The sequence below is a fragment of the Macrosteles quadrilineatus genome, unplaced genomic scaffold (genome assembly GCF_028750875.1).
Source record: "Macrosteles quadrilineatus isolate MER2022 unplaced genomic scaffold, UCM_ALF_1.0 Scaffold_3__2_contigs__length_128488019, whole genome shotgun sequence".
Taxonomy (NCBI): Eukaryota; Metazoa; Arthropoda; class Insecta; order Hemiptera; family Cicadellidae; genus Macrosteles; species Macrosteles quadrilineatus.
The window spans coordinates 12,017,914-12,041,979 of NW_026542596.1; the positions used below are offsets into that span (position 1 = coordinate 12,017,914).

Consider the following 24,066-nt stretch of genomic DNA (forward strand, 5'->3'; position numbering starts at 1 on the left):
GATTTCATCCATAAAAATAAGAAAAAATGCTGGATCAAAAAAAAATTTCCCTATTATTTATTTCCTCTGTGTAGTTTTCTCTTACTCTCTCACCTTTGTAAATATCCCACATTTGGAAACATATGATCCGTATAAACACATTTTGTATTTATAAACACTGATTGCTCGTAATTCGGTTTCTTGCAGAAATGTCCGAGAAGAATCAAGAGCCTCAACTAAAACCTACACTGCACGTCTACGTTCCCGGCAAACCGCGTAGGGACGATGTGAAGGAGGTTCACGGAGGCGACACGAAGATGGAGTGTGACGTCACTCAAGACGAAGGTGACGACGAGTTGGTGGATCCTCAGGAGAAGCTGAAGGAATGTTGCAGAAGAACTGAGGAGTGCAACAAGTTGCGGGACGTGTTGCAGCAGTGCAACGACCGCGTCAACAGCAAGACCAAGACTAACGAGACGTGCGAGATAGAACTGTACGACTACACGCATTGCGTCGACCACTGTGTCGCCAAAGTGTTGTTCCAGCACCTCAAGTAGAGGAGGTGAGATGGTTGAGGCGTGTTGTTTATACAAATAAAACCATTAAAGCAAGGCTTGAGTGTGTGATTTCCTGTCAAAATGATAATGCACTTTACTTGACGTCCTACACTCATTCGATTGGTTTTTCGATTCGATATTTTAATTCGATTATTTCATTCGATATACCGTTTGGTTAGTTAGGTTAGGTTAACCTTACCTAACTAACCAAACGATATATCGAATGAAGTAATCGATTAATCGATATATCGATCGATATTTTCATTCGAATGAGTGTAGGACGTCAAGTAAAGTGCAGCCCAAAATGGCTATGCAGTTAGCTACCCCCAACTCCATAACATGGAAGTTGTGTCAGTTCAGAAGAGGTCGAATTCATTTTAGTAAGGAAATTGATCAAATGTTAAAAAATGCTCTGAAAACACCATATACTTATATCCTATACCTCAATACTAAATATACTATACTTTAACCACAGACTATGACTGTGCTAACACAAAATAAGTCTTCCAACACACTAATCGAGAACTCAATGAAATCCAGTTTATTTCCCAGAAAGCCTAATTTAGGAGGAATGAACTGGAAGCTCGTGTCCAGATCGTTGTGGAGGATGTTTCAGTTTGTTTATTACAATGTCAACTATAACTTCCTGTTTAGAATCACTCAGTTGGGCCATAGTTACATAACTTTCGTGTGTTACATTAATAGCCTCCGTGGATCTCTGGTATTTACTGCAGACGAGACTGTAATCAATTTTATGTACATCTCACGATAGTAGGAGATAAGCTGGAGATTATAGTTCGTTGACGTCAACAGAATCAGAATGTGTTGAGTTTTAAGTCGCTGTATTCAATCCACGGCAATCAATCATTCGCTTATTACAGGTAGGTTTTCGTAAAAATGTGGGGTCATTATTTAATCATAGATTTAATAGTAGATAGTAACGCCTTCTATGTGCGTAGTTTGGACAAATGCAAGATGAGTGTAGAATCTCACTTGGACTTGTAGTGTGTTGGTTGGAATGAATTAAAAACTGTAACAATGAGGCGCATAAAACTGATTAAGTGTACTTACAGGTAACGATAACTCCCCACAATAAGTAGTGTTCTGGTCATAAGCTGTTTCATCTACAGTATTTTATTCCAGGCAAGTGTTGGACAATTGGGATTTTAGGATGACAAAGAAAGTACTTTCACAAAGAAAGTAATTTCAAACTAGTTTTACTGGTGATCTAAGATTCCAAATTATTTGTTATTTTAGCTTCTTACTTTTTTTTCTCGGCAAACAATTCTAATGCACATTTGATGCAGTCTACGAATGAGTGTGAGAAAAACCAAAACTATTAGCAGAATATCAAAATAATTAATGAAGAGGAGATTAAACTGTTGCTAAGAAACCCCTCCAAAGGGGAAAACTTGTTGGAGATTTTGTTACAACAATGATTAAGTCATCAACACATAGAATGCCTCGCAGTTAATGGTCCTTGTAACTATGTGTAGAAAGTCGACGAACCGTGCTGCAGTTTGGAGCAATTATGTTCACCAATCATTTAGCGTCAACGAACACGTTCGCTTTCTTCAACTTGATAAAGAGGTAAATTTATTCCTTCAACGCGGAGGAAGATAGATAGGCGGCGAACCAGCTTGAGCGAAAGTGTGAAAAGAGGAACGCTGATTGAGAAATTTGTGGCCAGTGTTGTACTTGACCGTAAACACTTTATCCATAATAACTTCTTACAAAAATAATAGAATAATGTGTGGCCTTCGATTTAAAAAATATTCGGCCATCCTCAGCCTAGCCTCGGAACTTCCTGATGATCCAGCCGGAACTTCCGGTCATCATGCTCCTATCGTTGGGAGGAGGTGGAAGCACTTCACGCGTACGCACACACGCACACACACACACACCTGTCATGGTTACTGAACTTTACAGGGAAGTCCTGGGTATGGACTGGTAGGTCCACGTAATGTAAAATTCTGTCTGCATCCCGAAATAAAAAGTACTTTATGATCACAGGCCATAGTGATGTCTATTCAAAACGATTAAATTTAATGTTCCTAGTACGTGTGTTTTCACTCAGAGAAAATGTCTTTGCGGAACACGATACAAGAGTTGGTGTAAAGTGGTTGGTTAAAGGTAAGAATGCAAAATACATTCTACGTATTATTTGTTATAACAGAACTCATGCTCCGCTAAAAAAAGGATAGCTTAAAAATATGTAACAATCAAATTCCAATTTAGGTAATTCCTTCTTGGATATTTAAATTACCAAGAGTTAAAGTAGAGGCAAGTGGAGGTTGGGTAGTATATGTCAAAGCAATGGCGATCATTTAACAACTATTATCAACTGTGATATTTAACCGTTCTAAAATGGCCATTCTATAAACACTGCTAATATACTTATAAACATAAAGAACCTTTAAAAAATAGTAGTTTACGCAACGATTGCGTTAAGTTGGTCTTTACGACACGAGTAGAAAATTTAAGGCACGAGCCTTGGCGAGTGCCTTAAATACTTATACGAGTGTCGTAAAGACTATTAACGCGAGTTGCGTACACTACTTTACCTACGACAGTTTTTTAATTACTAACAATCTGGTTTTTAATTACTAAAACTCACTACTCATAACTTCTTAGAGAGGTTATGTTTTCGTTTATTGTCAGTGCCAATGAAAGGAAAGATATGCAACGACTTTTTGTATAATCAGCTGATTTCCTGTAATTACGTGTTTGTAAAACTTCGTTAAAAAAATACGTTACCTTTTTCAGGGAATGTGTTCTGCTAGCAGCATTCTTACCATAAATACTGCATCAAGAACAATTAGGGAAATTTTTCATTTTGTTTTTGACAACTGAATGATTATAGTGAAACAGTTAATTTACAGTTAGATCTCAGCATCGAATATTATAGAATATTATAAACAGTTTGTTCTCTCATTTCCATCTCGTCAATTTCACTTTCACTAACTGACATTATTAAATCAGTTTAATCTACCTTCCTTTAACTTCCACAAACTTAGGTTAAGAATACGCGAGTATCAACAGGAACAAGTAAGATCAACAATTAAAATTGGTCAACTGATCAGCTGATCAGCTGATTAGTTGACGTTCGAAGCATTACAATTGTACTTCTTTTCTCTCAATACTTGAACCTCATTGGTCCGTTACCTGTGTTGATATGAGAAAAACTATGCTGATATGAAATGAAACTATGCTGATATGAAAGTAAACAGCTGTTAAGGGAAACTTTTCAATTTTAAGAACTGAACTGAAATGGCTACTTAAAAACGGTCGTAGGTAAATGGATAATTCGTGTCTCGAATAGTGAAAGGCAAGTTAGCTAAACAAGATCTATTTTGAATCAATAGGCCCACCTCAGACAATAGACACGAACAAATCTACAAAAAGAAAAAGTATATAAATGCTGTACCACACAGTAACCTCTAAAGAAATGACAAAAATACTCTAAAACCTGAATTTTATTAGTATTCACTTGACGCAACGCATTATTTTCAGTTGGTTTTACAATTCCACAACAAATTAGTTACGACAGACTGGGAAGACCGCGAGAATGGTCACTGGCGTACAAACTACCTTGTTAGGAAATAAAACCGAACCGGTTCAAATATGAGGGATAAATATAGCAAAGTCGCTTTAGGACAGTCAAGGCTAAGTGTTCAAGCGAGCACGAGGATGTTGGTTGATCAATGCCAAGGTGTGATTAACAAGTTGCTTGTTATCCCATTGTAAAAACTGGAGCTGGCTTTGTTTGATGTGTGTTTTATCACAGAAAACGTACTACTATAACCCAGAATGCCAACCGCAAACCGCATGGTAAAAAGCATTAAGCGTTTTGAGAGAGCATTGCCTGTTAATCCGTAGGCAGCGCCACCAGCGTTGCTATGCTATTGCATGGCAACAGTACGTTTTCTGTGGTTTTATGCATGTACGGTTACGCTTGAGCATAACTTTGAGCATTGAGTGAACTGTAAACTTATTCTTGTTCTCGCCTTCTATGGTAAGTTTTACAGGGCGGGCTCGACGCTATCGTTACAGTACCTCTATCGGCAATGATTATGCAATGGTTTATGATCAAATAGTTTTATATGGTTTATGTAGTGTTATTGGTAAAATAGCAAAAAGAATTTGAAGGAAATATCAAGATGTAGGTACTGAAAATACAACAGCACAGGATAAAACTTTGCTCTGTGACACTAGGGAGAAAATTGGTCAAGAGTTAATTAATTGTCTTCAGCTGATTCCAAATTATGACTGGTGGTAATGGTAATGGGTGACATTAGTAAATGAACTTCACTTTTAAGCCATGTGTATTGAAGGCGTAATCACAAAAACACAGAACTACTGCAGACCAAAAGTAAACACGGCTTTACAGTGGTAAGCAGTAGTGGTGAACCCACAATATGACCTCACTTTCGGCGTTTTAGAGGCACTTTTAGGGCACTTTTTATAGGGGAAAAATGAGAAAAAAATGGAAGAGCTTTTTTTGGCCACTTTTTTAAAGACCCAGCTCTCGACCTATACACCCCTATATAAATTTTCTACTTTTTTAATACTGAAAAACACGTCTGGAATATGGCTCATTTTTTTGGCCACTTTTTTAAAGACCCGGCTCTCGGCACGCGAACTCGGGTGCGCTCCCAGCTTATGATGTGCTCCCTTGGACATCCTTAGTGGAAATCCATGAGTTCTGGCTACTTGGAAACCCAAGCCATTTGACATACAACGAATCACCCTTTCTCCTAATTATCTTCTCTACCAAATACATGTCCTTATACTTGGTCTTTAACAACTCCTCTGTATAGAAGCCTCCTCTGATTATATTACCATTTTCATCTTTCAAGATATAAGTTACAGGCTTTGTATTCTTAACTTCTGCTATTGTAAATAGTTCCCCTGTCCAATTTGGAGTATAACCTTTACTAAAAACATGTTTATACTTGGAAATCCTTACGCTATCACCTACCTTATATCTTGGTTTTTTAACTTGCACTACTTTAGAAGTCAACCTCTCATGCACATATTTACTATTCTTAACATTCACTTGGTTAGGCTTCATTCCTATAGATCTATGCACCTTATTATTATATTTTCGAATTAACTTTGGAAGTAAATCCAACCATTTATAACTCCCCTGAGCACTAAATTCCCTATATAACCAATTCTTTAAAGTTCTCTGAAACCTCTCCACAATTGCAGCCTTAGTTGTAGAAAATGTGTGATAGTGATTAATATTTAATTTTTTCATTAGTTTGTTAAAATATTGATTAAAAAATTCTTTTCCATTGTCGGATTGAATGTTTTTAACCCCCTTTGGTAGAATGGTTTTAATGGCTTCTGTAACCACTAACCCTGTCTTATTCTTTAGTGGAGTAGCATAAGCTTTTTTAGAAAATGTATCTATTAAAGTTAAAATATATTTATTGCCAGAATTTTCTCTAGCATAGTTTTGCATATCAATTAAATCTATTTGTACGGTTTCGTTTATACCCAATACTTTAAAAGACCTTCTAATGAAATTCTTTCTTGCAGGTTTATGAAGTTCGTATGCAATTTCATTCATTTTTTATAACATCATCCTTTCCTGTAACTCTAAATACATCACCATTAGCCCCAATCAATAGATTATCTTCCATTCTTTTAAATACATAGTTTTCTGGTATATATGGTCTATTATCTATATACTTAAATCCACTCAAAGATGTGGGGTCAGCAACTAATAAATCAGGATTATATTCCATCAAATTAAAATTTTTTTCTCCATATACAAATTTTGATCCATCATAATGCATAGCTTGTGACATTAGACAAATATCATCCGAATGTTTCCCCTCTGGTAGATTTCTTATAAATTGATTTTTGGCATCCCAACAATATAGTTTTTTATTATAAGTTATAGTCTGTTCTTTTGTAACACAGTCAGTGTCATCAATGGCAGGTTTAACACGTACTAACCTTTTATTATTAAAATTCCAATAGCCTACTTCCATTTTTGGAACTTGTGAAACATTCACAGCATCTTTACTATCTGTACCTTCCATCAAATTGCTAAGTTTCTGTTTCTTAGCATTCCAAACACCATTCTCTGATTCTAAAAATTCATAATTACTATCGTCTTGTACAAATTTACCATCTTTTTTTCGTATTAAAGTCTGTTGTAAAGTGGGCACATCATTTAAACTTTCACCCTTTTCCACATTAGTAATTTTCCGTTTCTTAGCATTCCAAACACCATTCTCTGATTCTAAAAATTCATAATTATTATTGTCTTGTACAAATTTACCATCTGTTCGTATTAAAGTCTGTTGTAAAGTGGGCACATCATCTAAACTTTCACCCTTTTCCACATTAGTAATTTTCTGTTTTTTAGCATTCCAATTTTTATTCTTAGATTCTAAAAACTCATATTTAGTTTTACCTTGTAAGAAGACATCACCTTTTCTAGTTAATGTCTGTCCCAAAGTTGATACATCATCTACAAACTCCCCATCTTTAACATTACCAATTTTACAGTTTAAACCATTCCAACTATCGTCTTGTAAATTTAAAGTAGGTTCATTACTAGCCCTAGGTTCTGCAGGCTTATTATATGGATTATATAAACGATAAAATTTATCTATAAACATATTTTTATTTAATAAATAATTCCACTTTCTCTCAATTCCTCAATAATGGAATCTATTTCACTATCCACTCCTGAGTTACCAGCTTGGCGACTTAGCCAAAGAAGTCTTAACCTATCTACAAGCTCATTAGGATCATCCCAATAAATATAGTCTATTTTATTACCAGTCACTTGTCTCAAACCTTCACCAACAGATTTAAAAAGAGGTTTAATTATATTAAGATATTTAGTATGTCTATTACTTGAAATTGGTGCACCATCTTTGTAACTCTTTAAATGTCCATTTGTAGCTTCCAAAATCTCTTTATAATTTTGCAAATCAGCCGGAGTATAATCCTCAGGTTCTTTTAAAGTTAACAATTGCCACAAACCTTTTGTCCCCTTGTAGGTTTTATTTGCAATTGTAACATCATCATTGGCAATATCAACTTCCTTATTTCCAATAAAAAATTTATTTGCTTCTCGTCTAATACCATATGTAGTGTCTGTCATACTACTTTTACTGAGGTAATTTCCTAAATAGTCTGATGCTAAAAGACCAAAATCTAATTTCTGTGGGGTGGATTGCTGTAATGGTTGTAATCTTGGTATTATTGGTATTCTAGATGGAGTCATTGGGAGAATCTCCATTCGAGGCCTCTCTGTTTTACTAATAGATGCGATTTTTTTTAATTCTTGTAATGGCTCTATTAAAGGTTGGAATGTTTGAAACCTCTCTTCAGCCTCTAGAAACTTGCCACGTTTTAAAGCTCTATATTTCTCTCGTATTTGATTTGCAGAGTCAACCAATTCTTGTTGAATGTTTTTCATCTTTTATTTACATTTTATTTATCTCATTTGACAAAGGATTGTACTCAAACACTTTATCATGTATAATCAAACAATATGCAGATGTATTTGCTGGTACATTTTCTGCAGTTTCAATCTCTAATTTAATATCAACAATTCCTTCCTTCACTGTTTCGTTCTGTCTAGAACAGTCTATTACAATTAGTGGATATTTCTTCATAAACTCGGCCCTACTAATCATAGGATCTGGGATAGTATTATAGTAAGTCTCTCTAAACCTCATAAACATCTCATAAGCTTTAGAGACATCTCCATTTTCAAAGTCGAGATTTAAATCACTATAAGGATAATATTCAGAGTTTAGAAATACTTTGAGATTTTTTAACTTACAGTGATCAAATTCATCAGTTCTTTTTCGTGCACTATTATCCCTAGCTGTTTGGAAACCAAATATAATATACCTAGGCTTCTCCAAACTTGAAGATGTCTTTACTGACCATGTATGTCTTGTAGTATTGGGATATGATGGAAGTTCATGCAACTCTAAGCTTCTAAATGCAATTTGCAAATTTTTATTTTGCAGTAACATCTTTTGTAATTGTAACTTCTCCCCATCTGATGGTATTACATGTGGCATCACCCATTGAATTGAGTTAAGTGTAATTTTGGGAATTGCATCAGCAGTACCACTGGCTGGAGCACTAGTGGTTGTTAATATACAATTCAAATCATTTTTGGATCTTTTCAACACCAATTCTTGTTTGACATTTACTAATACCTTATTAAAATCCTCAAATACACCCATTAACAGTTCTAATGGCAAACAAGTACTAAACTTGCCACCTTTATGGAACTCTTTTAAATTCGTGTCAGAATCAAATGCCACATTTGACAATTTAGTTGTTTTATTGTAAGAGCTCAATATTTTCATAAGACTAGAAATTCCTGGGTTTCTTACAATGTCTATTTCTTTACCTGCGACTTCATATCTAATTTCATCAAATAAGAATGCAAATGCATTATTTATAAAATGACCTTTATCATGATTTTCAATTTCTCCCTTAATATACAGATAACTCCTACATGGGAGAGTTAGCAAATCTTGATTATTAATACATATTCGAATTTCATCAGAATTATTTATTGCTAAAGTGTTATGGGGAACATAGGAGTGATTTGTAATTTTAACCACACTATCGTCGAATTGGGATTTCCCTGTAACGTCTAGAAAATCTTCCATTTTTATTAATAGAAAATTTTAACTTTAGTCCTATTGATCGTAGGAACCTAGCATTTTGTACACTTATAGATAAATTCTTATAAATTCTCATATCTTTTTTATATGACAAGTAATTGTAGTTTCTTCTCCATTAAAGTCAATTGCCTTGTCATGCTGATCGGCAAATGTAATACTGACAACATCTAAACTTCTCTTATTTACAGGAAAATATATAATATTTCTTGGAACTTCAATAATTTTGTAGCCAGGAGGAGCTTCTGGATAAAAGCTATGTATGGTGTGTGATTTGTTTCCATTTAAATAGGACCCGTTTGCAATATTACATTTTACTCTAATCACATTTACATTATTAATGTTTATTTTATTTGTAGATTCAAACTGAACACCAGGAGTAGAAACACCTTTAAATCCCAATAAAACAGACCCTAAACATGGTTTTGTAAAATCAAACACGTGGCTAGAAAGTAATGTCGCTTTCATAGTTTTATTATTAGCTGTAAGGAAAAAGTCTGGGATTTGCTTTTGAATTTCCTTTGCAAGCTCAACCACCTCATATGTTCCTTCAGAAATTTCTATTGTAACTGGAGCTTTGTGGTCATAATAGAAAACATCATCACCTTCTCCAATGGTTAATTTGTTGCCTTTAAGTTGATTTAATTTTGGAATAAGCCCTTTAAATAAAAGTTTGGATTTAGTATTAATTAATGCTTCTCCATTTTTATCTATTATAACTTTAAGTTTACCATTTAATAATTGGTTTAAATCATCAACTAAGATCTCTCCCTTTGGTAATGTTATTTTCTCTACTTTGTAATATGTTAAAGTATTTAGTGGTTTTTTAACATTAAATATAGAATTATAACTTTGAAAATCTACTAATCCAATTACATAATCATCATTTAATTCAATGGGAGGAAAGAACACTGACTTAAGCTCTGGCTCTGTACCCGAAAATGCTATAGTAAATGAATCCATTTTTATAAACAAAAATTTTTTATGAATGATAAACATAAAATTCCACAAATGGAACTATTTAAATCTTGTATTTGATCAGTAGTATAGAAGATTTTATGTCCCTCAAAATATTTAATTACTTCTTTTGGAGGTTGGATTCCAAATGGGTCAAAATAAATTACAATATCTTTATTTTTACGATATGCTGTCCAATGTGTGCCAGATGAACTGTCTAAATTAACTATTCCGCACTCTTTTACTCTTGGTGTTAGATTTTTTAGCTCGTTTTTTAGGTACACCCCCCGGAAGTGAGGCACGTCTTTTGCGGCCTCTAACAGCTGGTAGTTGTCCATATTTTTTATTAAATGTTAATCCCATTCCCATCTTTGCTTTTGCCTTCATCAAATTTGTCACCGCATAAGCTGCAGCTCTTTCAGCAAGATTTGCATCCTTTGCCGTTACTCTAGTCCAAGCTAAGTCTGCTAATCTCATGTCTGCTTTGTTCCGAGCAGCGGTATCGGGATTATTCATGTAGAATATGTCATGCTCTTTACAATAAGAGTCTAGTTTATTTTTTGGAGGTACATTTTTAGCTAAATTCTCACGTATATTCGTTCCAGGTCCACAGTACCGATATGACGGTATGTGAAGTGGAAATGGAAGGTTATTTATAAGAGTATTCAATAACCCTCGACCCCTGTAAGGCTTTAGGAATAAACCTTTGCCCTTTTTACATGTTTTCTTATTATTTTTTACCATTTTTATTATATAAAAAATGTCTTTTATTCAACAAAAAAACAAATTTAAAATAGTACATACTAAGGAAAATATACCAAAGAAGTTGGGTCTTTTTCCTACCAATATTCGATGTGTTATTTGTGGTCCCAGTGGAAGTGGGAAAACGGTTGTAATTTATAATTTAATTGTAAGAAAGGAAGGATTAAAATTTACAAACCTATATTTAATATCAAAATCTTTAGAACAAGAAAAATATAAAAAAATAATTGAAATATTTAGTTTGTGTGACGAAGTGAAATTGCACACGTTTACTGACTGTGAAATCACACCAAATGATGTAAAATCACAGTCAGTTGTTGTATTTGATGATATAAATAGTCCAAATATTACACAATTTTTCTCAATGGGTCGACATAAAAATATTAACAGTTTTTACTTGTGTCAATCTTACAGCAAAGTACACAAACATTTACGTGATAATGTAAATTTCCTAATATTATTTAAACAAGATGATTTGAATTTAAAACATGTATATAACAATCATGTTGGTAATGATTTTTCATTTAACCAATTTAGAAATCTCTGTCATCAATGTTGGGATAAAACTAAATATGGCTTTTTTGTAATAGACAAAGAAAGGTTAAAGAATAATGGCAAATATAGATTTATGTTTGATCAATTTTATAATGACCAAGTGCAAGAGTATTGATACCATCTTCCAGAATAAACCTCTTGTCATCGTCAAACGATAGTACTTTCTTATTCATAGTTAAGGTTTGAAGATGATGATTTGTAGATTTAATTCTTGTCACATTCTCATAGTAATCTTGCCCAGTGGCAAGACAGTTCAAATAATGTTGATGTCTAAGGAGATGTTTAACTGTAGCACCATCAGCTCCTTTAGCTTTCTTCACCTCTAAAGCTTGTTTGTCTTCTTCATATAACCATTTTAGAGGAATATAAGAATATAACTTTGGTCTTAAACCACAATATTCATACATAATATGACCATCTAATTCGTCTTTAAACTTGCCAGTGACTTTTTTTATTTTTATCAGAGTATAAGAAATGGTCTTTACTATATCCAGAGGTATCAAAATAGTGCAAGTCACATTCTATTTCCTTGTAAAAGTCCTCTGTAACTATAGAATACATTAAAGAATCTGTATCTGTCATAAGAAATCTTTTGTTCTTAAATTTTGACATATAATTATAGTGGAAATCGTACATTATTACTTTACTAATATCCAAAATGGTCATTCCCAAATATATCGGCTTATTAAACTTTACAACTAATTTATTTAAATGTATAGCATGTAAATTGTTATCGAACTTTTTGCTACAGTCGAACCTTGGATTAGTGACATATTTAGTTAATAGTGACTCATCCTTGAGATATATATCACGAAACTTGCGTTGGTTCATAATTGTTCGACCAAAGAGACTATTATTTAACAATTTGTAAAAGTCTTTTTCGAAATCATTTTTAGCACATTTGCGTTTTTCAATATTAAAATTAATATAGGGCGCAAGCCATTTGGACTGTCTAAATTTTAAAATTCTATGGTATTTTGTAGCAACCAAACCCAATTCCTCATATTTTTGTAATGCTTTATAATGTAAAATATATTTAGTTTTGTCATTTAAATTAGGTATTAATTTGCCATTCATTTTCTCAGGTGCTAATGGATAGTCATTATGTAAATCATGTAAGCTTTTATCATATTTTAAATCAACTTCTAAAATGTATCCAAACTCATCATTTTGATTATATTTGTAGTCTATCTCATTCGACCAACAAAATCCATCCATAGGTAGCGGCTCGCACATCGCTGTTGAGTATAGCGAGTTACAATCTAAATATATTAAATACACACTCTCTTGATTGGGATCATAGTGTTCGCCCATATATTTATTATTGGCTTTAGCGTAACGTGTGGAAATCATACTGACTCCTCCTCTGATTGCACTTTCTATGAACAAATGCATGTCAATATCTTGAAATAATTGTAATTTTATACCAGTCATTCTAAGACAGGCCTCCCATGTTAATCCAGGAAGTGAATACATATGTACGGGGTCAAGTTTATAATCTTTTAAACACAGGTCTCTAAATGTCTCAAACACATCAGCCAGTAGCAATACATCTGTTTTAAGATATAAATCATGATATTCTTGTAAATTGTTGATATTAAAATGGGTCCAGACATTTTTAGCATGTTCATATTCATTGGGAGAGATATGTTCTTTAGTTAAAGTACTGTAAAATTTTTCAATTGGAGGTAGAGACTCTGCAAACTTATCTGGTCCTGTCATATATTCATAGGGAAATACGCCTTTGCGTTGTAGTAGTGGATTGTCTATGAATCTAAATGTATTTAAATTGGAAGCTAATTTGTATAATGGAAGGGACAGAAAGTTATAGGAATCTAAAAATACTAAATCATCAACAGAGAATGAAATGTACTTTTCCATATCTTTGGCTATGCAATTTAATTTACGATTAAACTTTCCCAAGTGTTGCATTATTAAATGTCCATCGTAATTTTTCAAGTTATGGAAGAATACTGGTATTTTCTTTGTTACTTTATAGTTTAAATTACAATCATTGTGGGCAGCTCCACGGTATTGGCCATTTGAATGACAATGTTCTCGTACCCTATCAAAATATAGAGGCTTTTCACAAATATGACAATGTGTTGAGTTTTGGAAAGATGCCTCTTGCTCAGGAGTCATTACAAGGGGAATATATATTGCCATTTGACTTTTAATGAAGTCATAAGTCTCAAATAAACTTTCAAAAAACACATCCATAACATTTTCACCACTATATAACTCTTCAGAAATAATCTTAGAATCTTTTACTACAACAAATGCAAAACCCGATGGAATATGCTTTTTTGAGTTTATAAAGCACTCAAAATCAGCATAAATTACAAATGGGGCTTTAAGTTGATATTTATAATTTTTAAATTGTAATGTATCTTGTTTAGACATTTCCACTCGTTGGGCATCAAAGTTTTTACAATATGTTGCATGACGTTCTAATATATCATTAGTGTAAAAATGTTGTAAACACAACTTACAAAAATACTTCTTATGGTCATCTTTTGTAGACCGCAGCATTAACCTATTAAAATCACGAATTAAACAGTAATGTGATTTACGACCTTGTTGTAATAATAATAGATCTATATGAGTATTACTATTCAGTTTGGTTCTTCTTAATGGATATATAAATTTTCGGTCTTCAACTCCAAATACATTAACACTTATATTATTCTTTCTTTCAAATTGATCTATGTCAGATATTTTTACGGGATATTTTATGTTTGTCATATTTAACTGATTTTCATAGGGTGCATATTTCGATACCCTTTCAGCATTTTTAGCATTCCTTGGATGTAAAGCTGCTAAAATCGACCAAAGAAAGCATTTATTATCATAATTCTTTATATTTAAAACTGCTTTTGTCAATTTAATACTTTTTGGTGTGGGGATATATGACTTTGGAGTTAGGGGCTTATACTTGTAAACGTGCAACTGCCAATATTTAGTATAGTCATATATCCATCCACTACCCTCGGCTTGGTATTTGTGCATGGAAGTGCCAATCTTTAAAAGAGCATTTTCAATTTGATGCTTTAAATCTCTCTTCTCAATGGTTAGGAAAGTAAGGCTTCTAAAATCTGCAATACATTCTTTCTCATTAACTAATTTTCCATTTTGATCCATTGAATATTTTATAAATTTGATTCTCCTTACTAAAGTCCATTTTATCGGTAGAGGACAAGACTGAAGAGTACTTTTAAGTTCAGTTTTAATCGATTCACCGACAAATTTAATCATTGTATATGGACATTTGTTACAAGAATTTACATGTCTTTTAAAATGACCAACAACATTTCTTTTACAGAAATTACAAGTCTTATGAGTTTGTAATATATGAGATTTTAGAGCTATGTTACTATCACAGATTAAATCACAAACTTTGCACAGTTTCACCTTCATTTTATGTATTACCTTGTAGTGGCGAATAAGGTTGCTTTTTTTGGAGAGCGATGCAAAACAATGTTGACATGTGGTCTTCATTTTTATATATGTAATTAAAAAATAGGTTGGAATCTTCTATATAGTAGAAATTACATTTTGACAATTTCAATTAATGAGAAATAATAATTTGAATTAGAATTTTATATTTTAATATTCAAAACAATTTCATACAATAAGATTTAGCAATTGTAATTTTCTAAATCAAAACTAAATCCAAAAACTTAAATAAAAAATACTTTTTAGCAATTCAGATTGCTGAGTCTACATATATACAGAGTGAGTGTTACCTATTTTAAAGGAGACTTGACAAAATTATATAGTGAATATAATTCGGCTAAGTTTTTAAATAATAACTTGTGCACACTTTTGACTCAAAGTCCCCCGGTGCATGAAGTTTGGCTAAGTTTTTAAATAATAACTTGTACACACTTTTAACTCAAAGTCCCCCGGTGCATGAAGTTTGGCTAAGTTTTTAAATAATAACTTGTGCACACTTTTGACTCAAAGTCCCCCCCGTGAGTGAATTTGGCTAAGTTTTTAAATAATAACTTGTACACACTTTTAACTCAAAGTCCCCCGGTGCATGAAGTTTGGCTAAGTTTTTAAATAATAACTTGTGCACAATTTTGACTCACTTAAAAATAGTAATAACAAAATAAGTTATTTTTTTGGATAGAGAAGCAGCACATAGTTGACATGTAACTAAAAAACAAAGTTTGCATCTTCTATATGATGGAAATTACATTTTAGACAATTTCAATTAATGGGAAATAATAATTTAAATCAGAATTTTAAATTTTAATATTCAAAACAATTTCATACAATAAAATTTGGCAATTGCAATTTTTTAAATCAAAACTAAATCCAAAATCTTAAGTAAAAATACTTTTTAGCAATTCAGAATGCTGAGTCTACATATATACAGAGTGAGTGTTAGTTATGTTAAAAGGAACTCGACAAAATTATATAGTGAGTATAATTCGGCTAAGTTTTTAAATAATAACTTGTGCAAACTTTTGACTCAAAGTCATGAGTGAATTTGGCTAAGTTTTTTAAAATAGACTTATATACATTTTAAGTTCCTTAGTGACTGTTCAAAATACTCTAAGTGTTTAAAAATAGACTTATATACATTTTTTACAAGTTCCTTAGTGACTCAATTCGGCTAAGTTTTGAAAAATGGACTCGGGAAATTAGCTACACTCCTAAGTTAAAAGAAATACAGAGTAGGCCTATGAGTACAAGCATCAATTACGTCACCAATTGATCCCATGACCCGACACGCGACAACATATTACAATAGTCTAGCTTAGATGTCAAAGACTTACCAAAACAAGAAGATCCAGGTGGAAGAGTTAGTGATGATTCCATAGAATGCCCCCCTTATATACCACAAAATTGTCTAAATTAATTTAGAACTTAACAATGGAAATTGAACAAACTGAAATTGAACAATTGAATAATTGAGGTCAATCAATCAAACATATTTGGTAATTGTCTAAACCTGCCCCAGACAGACTGGCGCCAGACAGACAGAGAATGTTGACAATTGGTTTTGATTGGGGTCATTAGGTTACACTCACAGTCATTCATTTGAGTCGGGCATAGTTTACGCATAGCCATAAGCGTGCCCGAGTTCACGCACAAACCTCGCATGATTTTGAGAATATACATAGGAATGGATGTGGATTTGAAATTTTAATGGAGTTTGAACATTTGTATGGGCTTGTATTGGACGAGAGCCGGGTCTTTAAAAAAGTGGCCAAAAAAATGAGCCATATTCCAGACGTGTTTTTCAGTATTAAAAAAGTAGAAAATTTATATAGGGGTGTATAGGTCGAGAGCTGGGTCTTTAAAAAAGTGGCCAAAAAAAGCTCTTCCATTTTTTTCTCATTTTTCCCCTATAAAAAGTGCCCTAAAAGTGCCTCTAAAACGCCGAAAGTGAGGTCATATTGTGGGTTCACCACTACTGTAAGCGAATCTAATAATGTAAATATTATCTGTACGAGAAGAAATTATATTTTAAAAAGGTTTATATTTTCCTATACAAAAAATACGGTCGCAGTTTTAAGGCAGTACCATCACTCAAATCAAATCTGGAAATGATAATATATTTTCTAGAATAATACCTGTAGAACGCCGAGGTTGTGTATGGGTTTGTAGCCTACAGACTTCTTTACACACGTGAGTGGAAAGCCATGTCTGAACACTGAACTTCGAGAATAACTTGGCGAAAAACAGTCAACAGATGTTTAGCATCCGTTACGACAACGGAGGCCTTGGACCCAGCTGGTCTCTTATCTCATATCACCGCGACCTTGAGGTCCGCCATGGCGTTATCAGTAACATCTTATCACTGACCACGCCCGAGGTTGCGGTTATTGCTATTTATTTAATGTTTAATTGTAGGACAAATCTTGATAATTTTGAGTCATGAGTCATTGTACTGAACACGCCCCTTTGCAGTGAAATCATTGTTAATAAGTAACATTCGTCCGAATCAAACAAACTGCAAAATGAGGGACATTGTTGTAACGTCAGTATAATACCCCGCCGCAGCTAACCTGCAGACTAAGCTAATTTTCATTTGCCTGATTCGATTTTCACTAAAATATCTCCGTAAAAATGTCATTATCCTTTCATATTTAAATAACATTAGCGAGTACTTAGGTATGCTGCTACAGGGAAGGCAATAAGGTGTTTTATAGTTGAATGTTGATAATATAGTATACAATAAATACATTTTCCAAATTTGATCCACATTTTTTTATAAACAAGGAAACTACAACAGTTTACTTGTCCTCCATAATAATAATAACAAGGAAATTTTAAAGTTTACAGTTTTTTTTTTAGTTTGATAAAACCCCCATAAACCCCCGTTACCATAGTCCGATCATGCTGGTTCACGAGCTCGTTCGAATAAATGCAAGTTTACACGTTGATACAAAATTTCCTAAAAATCGGATCATCTTTGCTCGAGTTATCGTGCTAACGAACACATAGATGACTGAGGGTGTCGTGATTTTCTGATTGGTTCTTAGTATCACCTGACTTGTGTTAGATTTTCAAAATGTATCTATCTATTCAAAGTTCTTAGTATCACCTGACTTGTGCTAGATTTTCAAAATGTATCTATCTATTCAAAGTCATTTTAATTTGATATTGTGGCATTAACAAGTTTTAGAGAGGACTATGTTGATTGATGGGTAAGGGTGTCAATGAAGCAAGCCATGAAGGTTACGCAATTCCTATTACCAACTCTGTACACAACAATAATTATAAAAACACCCTGGGCGTGAAAACCTCATGAAAAGTCGTATACGATGATTTACGATTGCAGTCTAAAACACCAATAAAATTATTTTCAAAATCAGTAACATTAGTTGAGTTTAAAAGGTTGACTTGCAAAAGTGAAAGTAATGTTGCCCCATTATCTGTCGAACGGCAGTAAAGCTCCATTAGATTTATCCGTGAAATTTCCTTTAATAACAACACCGTGTACAGAGTGAAACAAATTAAACGCTCCATCAGGGACGCGTTTGTTTCATCATATAACCATACGATCACAATTTGCATGTATAAGCAGAAACACGAACACGATATGCAGCTTTGGAATAATTGGGTTATGCGAGATCGGTCAAGATCATAAAGCAAACTGACCTCATGAATATTCAGTTACAATCAGCTGTTTAACTGACAGCTGAGCGATCAGCTGATCGCGATCCCTACGTCAATCATGAACGTCAGCTGCTAATAAATCGAGAATTAGATCTCGTGATCTAATGTTGACCTTAGAACTTTACTGATTGCTCTTGATGTGAGTTTGCGCAAATTTTAAACAGGATCAACCGCAAATTAATGAGTTTTGAACAAAACAATTTGAAAAATCGTATTTTCGACCTAGGCTAAGAGAATAACTATTCACTTACTGTAAGGACTTGAGATATTGTCAGAGTTGAGACGTATGGTTGTTTGCAAGTGGACCAAAGAAGCGAGAGCACAAACACAATAAATCTCATAAATCGCCGTGATTTTCTTTTCTGTGACGTCAGTGTCAGAATCAATATGTAACAATAGGATGACTCGAACTTACTACAGAGCGTACTTAAGCTACAGTATGCACAAGCGTAATTATTATCACAGGCCACAAATTGGACCATAAACATCACTTTTAATTTGCCTCCCCCTCCAACGCTGAATGGGGCACGGTCAAGAGTTATAGCACTATTTTTATCATTCTTGACAAATAGTCGAGTCATTAATAATACTTTATGCCTCGGTAATTTCAGGCTATTAAATTAAGTAATGACCCACAATCCGACATGGAAGACAGACAAAAGATTAAATGGCAGCGTGCCACTAGGTAGCAATACGGTCAAGCGTTGTGCAGTGAAGTAACTGCAAAGAAAAGACAAATCTGTTACGGACAAACAACAGTGGTCGACAAAGCCTGGCTTACAAAATCTTAGTATACTTAACATTACTTTTTTCGATTCCTAAATTTTTGAAGGATATATTACTTTACAATAAGAATCGTTTGAGAACTTGGGAGGATATATCGAAGTAGTGTAAGGTTCTATGTTCCCCCAATAGGCTAGTTTTTGCAACTTACATGCTTCGAAATACTCGACAGAATTTTGTAGCAATGAAATATTTCATCCTTCAAATGTAATTAAGCTGATACGATAAGAATCTCCCACGATTACTAGTTTCTAGTAATCGTGGAATCTCCTCATCATTAGCAGGTGATCTATCTTGCAGAAATCGCCGTATTAAGACAAACCCCTTATGAGCTTTACCTCAGGGATTTCCCTTAGAGTCTTAAACAATACTTCGATGTCGATCTCATGACAATCACCTCCAAGAACATAGCAAAATATAAACACAATTTCACCAACATTCAAACAGTGAAGTATCGTTTTACTTCAAGAATCTTGAAAAGAAGACATCGGGGATTGGTGAAAAAAACTGGCGAGTCTAGAGTTCCGATCTGGATGATGACCGTTTAAACTGTAGCAACGACTCTACTCGTGCGCGGTGTACGTGGATATTAAACAGATTTTAGTTTTTTTCCTAAAGTTACTCAGTAGCACGATGGACCGGCAATTCAGCAGTAATCTTCTCTCACTTTTCTCCGAGTTGCATGCCAAGCTTATGACGTTCCGCCTGCAATTGTACTGCAACCGAGAAATCGTGAGCACGAATTTAGTTGAGAAATCTCGTGAAGTTGAGAGAATCATGATCTATATGAAAGTGAAGGTTTTACATTTTTACCATTTGTCGTTTTTATTAAACAACACTTTAATAAAACAGTCTACGAAAACGAGAAGAAATGGACATAAGAAAATTGTGATCCAACCCGGTTCTGTTCAAGTATTCGTGGTTCCTGCCCTTCATAGTCTTATTATTTACGAACACTAACACACAAATTCCAACTCTTAAAGTCCTACCAGTACATGTTTGAAGTAAAACTGTTGAGAAATCCTCCCTAAAACTTCTCTTAAGAGGTTCTTTATACTTTCAAAGTTGTACTGGGAGGCCTCTACCCAGACTGTCCTATTAGTAGGACACAATCGTTGGACACGAGGAACACTGGAAATGGAACATTGCGCAAGAGTTGTGCTGTGACAATAGCATGGACGTTATCAGGCACGGCCCGGGAAAGTGGAACAGTGGAACAGTGGAACAGCGAACCGCGACAATCACACACTCCACAATCTGGCGGTCCTCTTGACGGGCAACTGGCCATTGTGTTCTGGACTGAGGACATTTCCGGAAACTAAAGCATGTAGAGGAGTTGACATATGATGGTCCGTATATTTCAGCCACAAAAAATGTTCCAGCAAAGCAAGATCGGGCTAGTTAAAGAAAAGAAAACGAAACATTCCTAATACGCTCTAAGCAGTGACCACTCTGTTCTGGGCTAAGGACATTTTTTTTAAAGCAGACAAATATTATTGATATGCGTTCAATGTTTGTGGACATCGAGGCTTTTGACGGCATTGATGCTGTAAACGTGTCTACAATGATGAGCAGTGGGTATTGTGTTCCGTACCTCAATATATTTTTACCGAAATGAAAACATATAGGTAGATTTATAGACATGATATGGCATATGGCTATGTAGAAAATCTTCGTGGTATGGTGACATGGATACGATATAATGGGACAATTTGGGATTTGACAATAAATATGTAACTTAGAGCCACATTTTGGTGGTTAACCACATATTACATTGTGATAGCCTATAGTCATAAGATACAATGAAAGGTATTCAAAATCGTCCAAGAAAAGCCAGGAAGATATAATTAAAAAATAACATAAAATTAATGGCTGGATCGAAATTTCGAGGCTCCTAATCAAATGAAAACTTGCATACTCATATTTCCGACATCAGAAAAAACTACCATTTACTTAAGCTCAGTCATCGCCAATGGTTTGTTACTCTTTTATTCCCTATGGCTTGATAGCCTAGTGTGCGATGAATACAGTCTATATTTAACAGTTTATTAGTAGTTAGCCAATATAGGATGAAAGTAATTGATTTATTATAGGGTTTGAGTGTTATGATTCATTGTAATACTTGCTTTGGCAGATACACAATTTCACATGCGTTTCAAAGTAAAATGATAAGTATTATAATCCCAGATAAAATTAATCTCGTAATTCTGCCCAAACTGGTTCAAACAGGGTGTATATCAAGAACTATAGATAAAGGTACTTACCAAAATCTCATGCACTATCTGGTATCAATATTGTTAAAAACTCCCAGAAGAATCTTGCAAATTCAGACTTCAAGGTGTGATATACAAGTCACTTAAAAAATTGACACAGGGTTTTTTAAGTAGATAAGCACAGAAGAAATATTAACACTTCAATTTCAGAGCAGAAATGTTTACCAAATCTGCCAGATGCGGTCGCAACACTGACCAGTCACCAGTGACCAGCAGAGACGTGACGATATACGAAGGGCGCGGCGCGGACGATACGACTAAAATGAAAACGCAAACATGATGACCAACTATCGGCAATCGCAATAGCCATCGGAAGAAATATCGATAGTCATAGTTGAAGTGAGTGGGGAAAACACAAAATTGAAGCAGGTAATTGCATACCAGATTAATTCTTCTCTATCTTATTGCAGTACAATATATAGTTTGAGCGTTTGAGGAAGGTTTTGATGTAGCGAGGGTCAGGTACAGCCGACAGCGGAATTGTGTTTTAAGCCAATATTAATGTTAGATTAACTGTAAAAAACATGACAAGAATATGTAGATATTTCAATGGTTGTTCGACAGGCAGTGTTGTAAAAGAAGTTCATAATAATTTAGTTTTTCTCAGTTTGTTTAAAGGTTGTAAATGCTATTTTTGCTTGTTTCATGAATTTTTCAGAAAACCTCTAACGAGGTTAAACGGGTCAAAGTGGTAAATTTAAACTGCTAAAGTATTTCAAGAGACAAAAACGCAATTAAAATCGGGTTTTCCTGATTTTTGGCTGTACGACAGTTAGTTAAGTTGTGTTTTCAGATTAATATTATCTATATCTATAAAAGAGGAACTATGTATGTATATATATATGTGTGTGTGTGTATATACGTTATGGACTCCGAAACCGCTCGACAGATTGTAATGAAACTTTCAGGCATTATTAAGCATTTTTCAAGGATGGTTCGAGTGAAGTTTGGTGCAGATCCGTCAAAAGGGCTCTACCCCAGAGGGGTTTCAGTGGGCCAATGTCAGAATTTTTGATCTACAATGTTTACAAATAAATATAATTTAAAAGCATATGTTTACTTTCACCAATTGTTTTGTAGGTTAATAATCACAACATTCTGTATTAGCATTAGTCATGATTTGAAATAGTGCTACAGTGTTTCTACAGAGTGCAGCACAGAAAACTATTTTACTTTTGAATAAGTCCAAATGTATAAACCCCAATCGCAGCACACCTGTGCACTCAACAACGTTTAAATTCTTCAATGGTAAATATTAAAAACATAAAAACCTTTATCAAAGTAAGGGATCACTTTTTTAAATTTATGACAACAGCTAATTAGCAACCAAAAGCTGAGTGAGCGTAGCGAACGTACATGAACCTGGAAACGAGTAAGCGTAGCGAACGAGCTAACCTGAAAACAAGTGAGCGCAGCGAACGATTTCCAACCTGAAGGTGAGTGAGCGTAGCGAATGAACTTCAACCAGGACGTGATTGAGCCATGCGAATACTTATGAAGTTAAGCGGGGCAAAGCCCGCGGGTACAGCTAGTATTTTATATAAGTTTATCCTAATTGAACTGTTACTACTGTATAATTAATACGTGTAGTCTTAACGAATCGATTTTTCCGATTATAATTTTAAAAATTCATTTATATCAAGGATGCACCCTCGATAAATTGTTTATATCTGTGTTCTGTGTTGGAAGTTAGGACATGTCGGAAAGCGTTGTACCAATAAGGCTAGCGACCTCCTGTCAAGGCCCATGCGTTGTGTCTAGCCAAGCTGCCACTACCACAACACTAAACTTACCACCGTCTTGCAACTTTCCCGTAAGCTTCCTTCTTTTCAAGTCCAATTTTCATGGAGATAAAACTAGGCCAAAAGAAAGTACAGAGAAGATAAATTTATAGACTGCTACGATGGGAAATATTTAACTGACTTAAATAATGAATTCCGAAAAACTAAAAAGTACTAAAGATAGACAAAACCCAAAAATGTGCCAGTTTAACCCTAAATTTAGCTACAGACCTCACTTCAAAACCTATGAACCAAATTTAAAATCAACCTAATCAGAAAAAGCAAAGTTTTTAAAAGAGAGAATAAGTTGTTTAACGCCTACAGTATTTTGAAATCTCTTGTTTTATTGCAACGTAATACGTTATTTTAGGTAACACCAGTTGGTTACCCAATAGATACTGATTATTATCGATAAAGACCGATATGTTGGGTGAAATAACAGAGTCATCTAACGTGGGGAGGTTGCGTAGCAGAGCGAATCGCAGAATAGTGCGATCATTGAGTTGGATAACACAACAGACTTCAGAAACTGGGACTTGGTAAAATCTTCCCTGGAACTCTGGACAAACAGGAGAAAGTTGGGAAATGTCACGTCCTATCT

General features: G+C 34.2%; 2 protein-coding genes across 4 annotated transcripts in view; one reads left to right on the forward strand and one right to left on the reverse strand.

The window, feature by feature from the left end:
• Positions 1-591, forward strand: part of LOC128988704 (cytochrome b-c1 complex subunit 6, mitochondrial-like) — a 3,827-nt gene extending 3,236 nt beyond the window's left edge. For both annotated transcript variants that reach the window (XM_054410265.1, XM_054410268.1), the window contains exon 2: positions 187-591. In XM_054410265.1, the coding sequence (XP_054266240.1) occupies positions 187-536 (350 nt within the window). In that variant the 3' untranslated portion in view covers positions 537-591. The remainder of the gene's footprint in view (positions 1-186) is intronic.
• Positions 1-24,066, reverse strand: part of LOC128988703 (SH2 domain-containing protein 4A-like) — a 108,898-nt gene that overhangs the window by 23,137 nt on the left and 61,695 nt on the right. The window contains exon 1 of one of the 2 annotated variants that reach the window (XM_054410264.1): positions 21,676-21,762. The exons of the other annotated variant lie outside the window; for it this stretch is intronic. The gene's annotated coding sequence lies outside the window, so the exon portion shown is untranslated. Of the gene's footprint in view, positions 1-21,675; positions 21,763-24,066 lie in introns of those variants that run through there. 2 annotated transcript variants of the gene reach the window in all.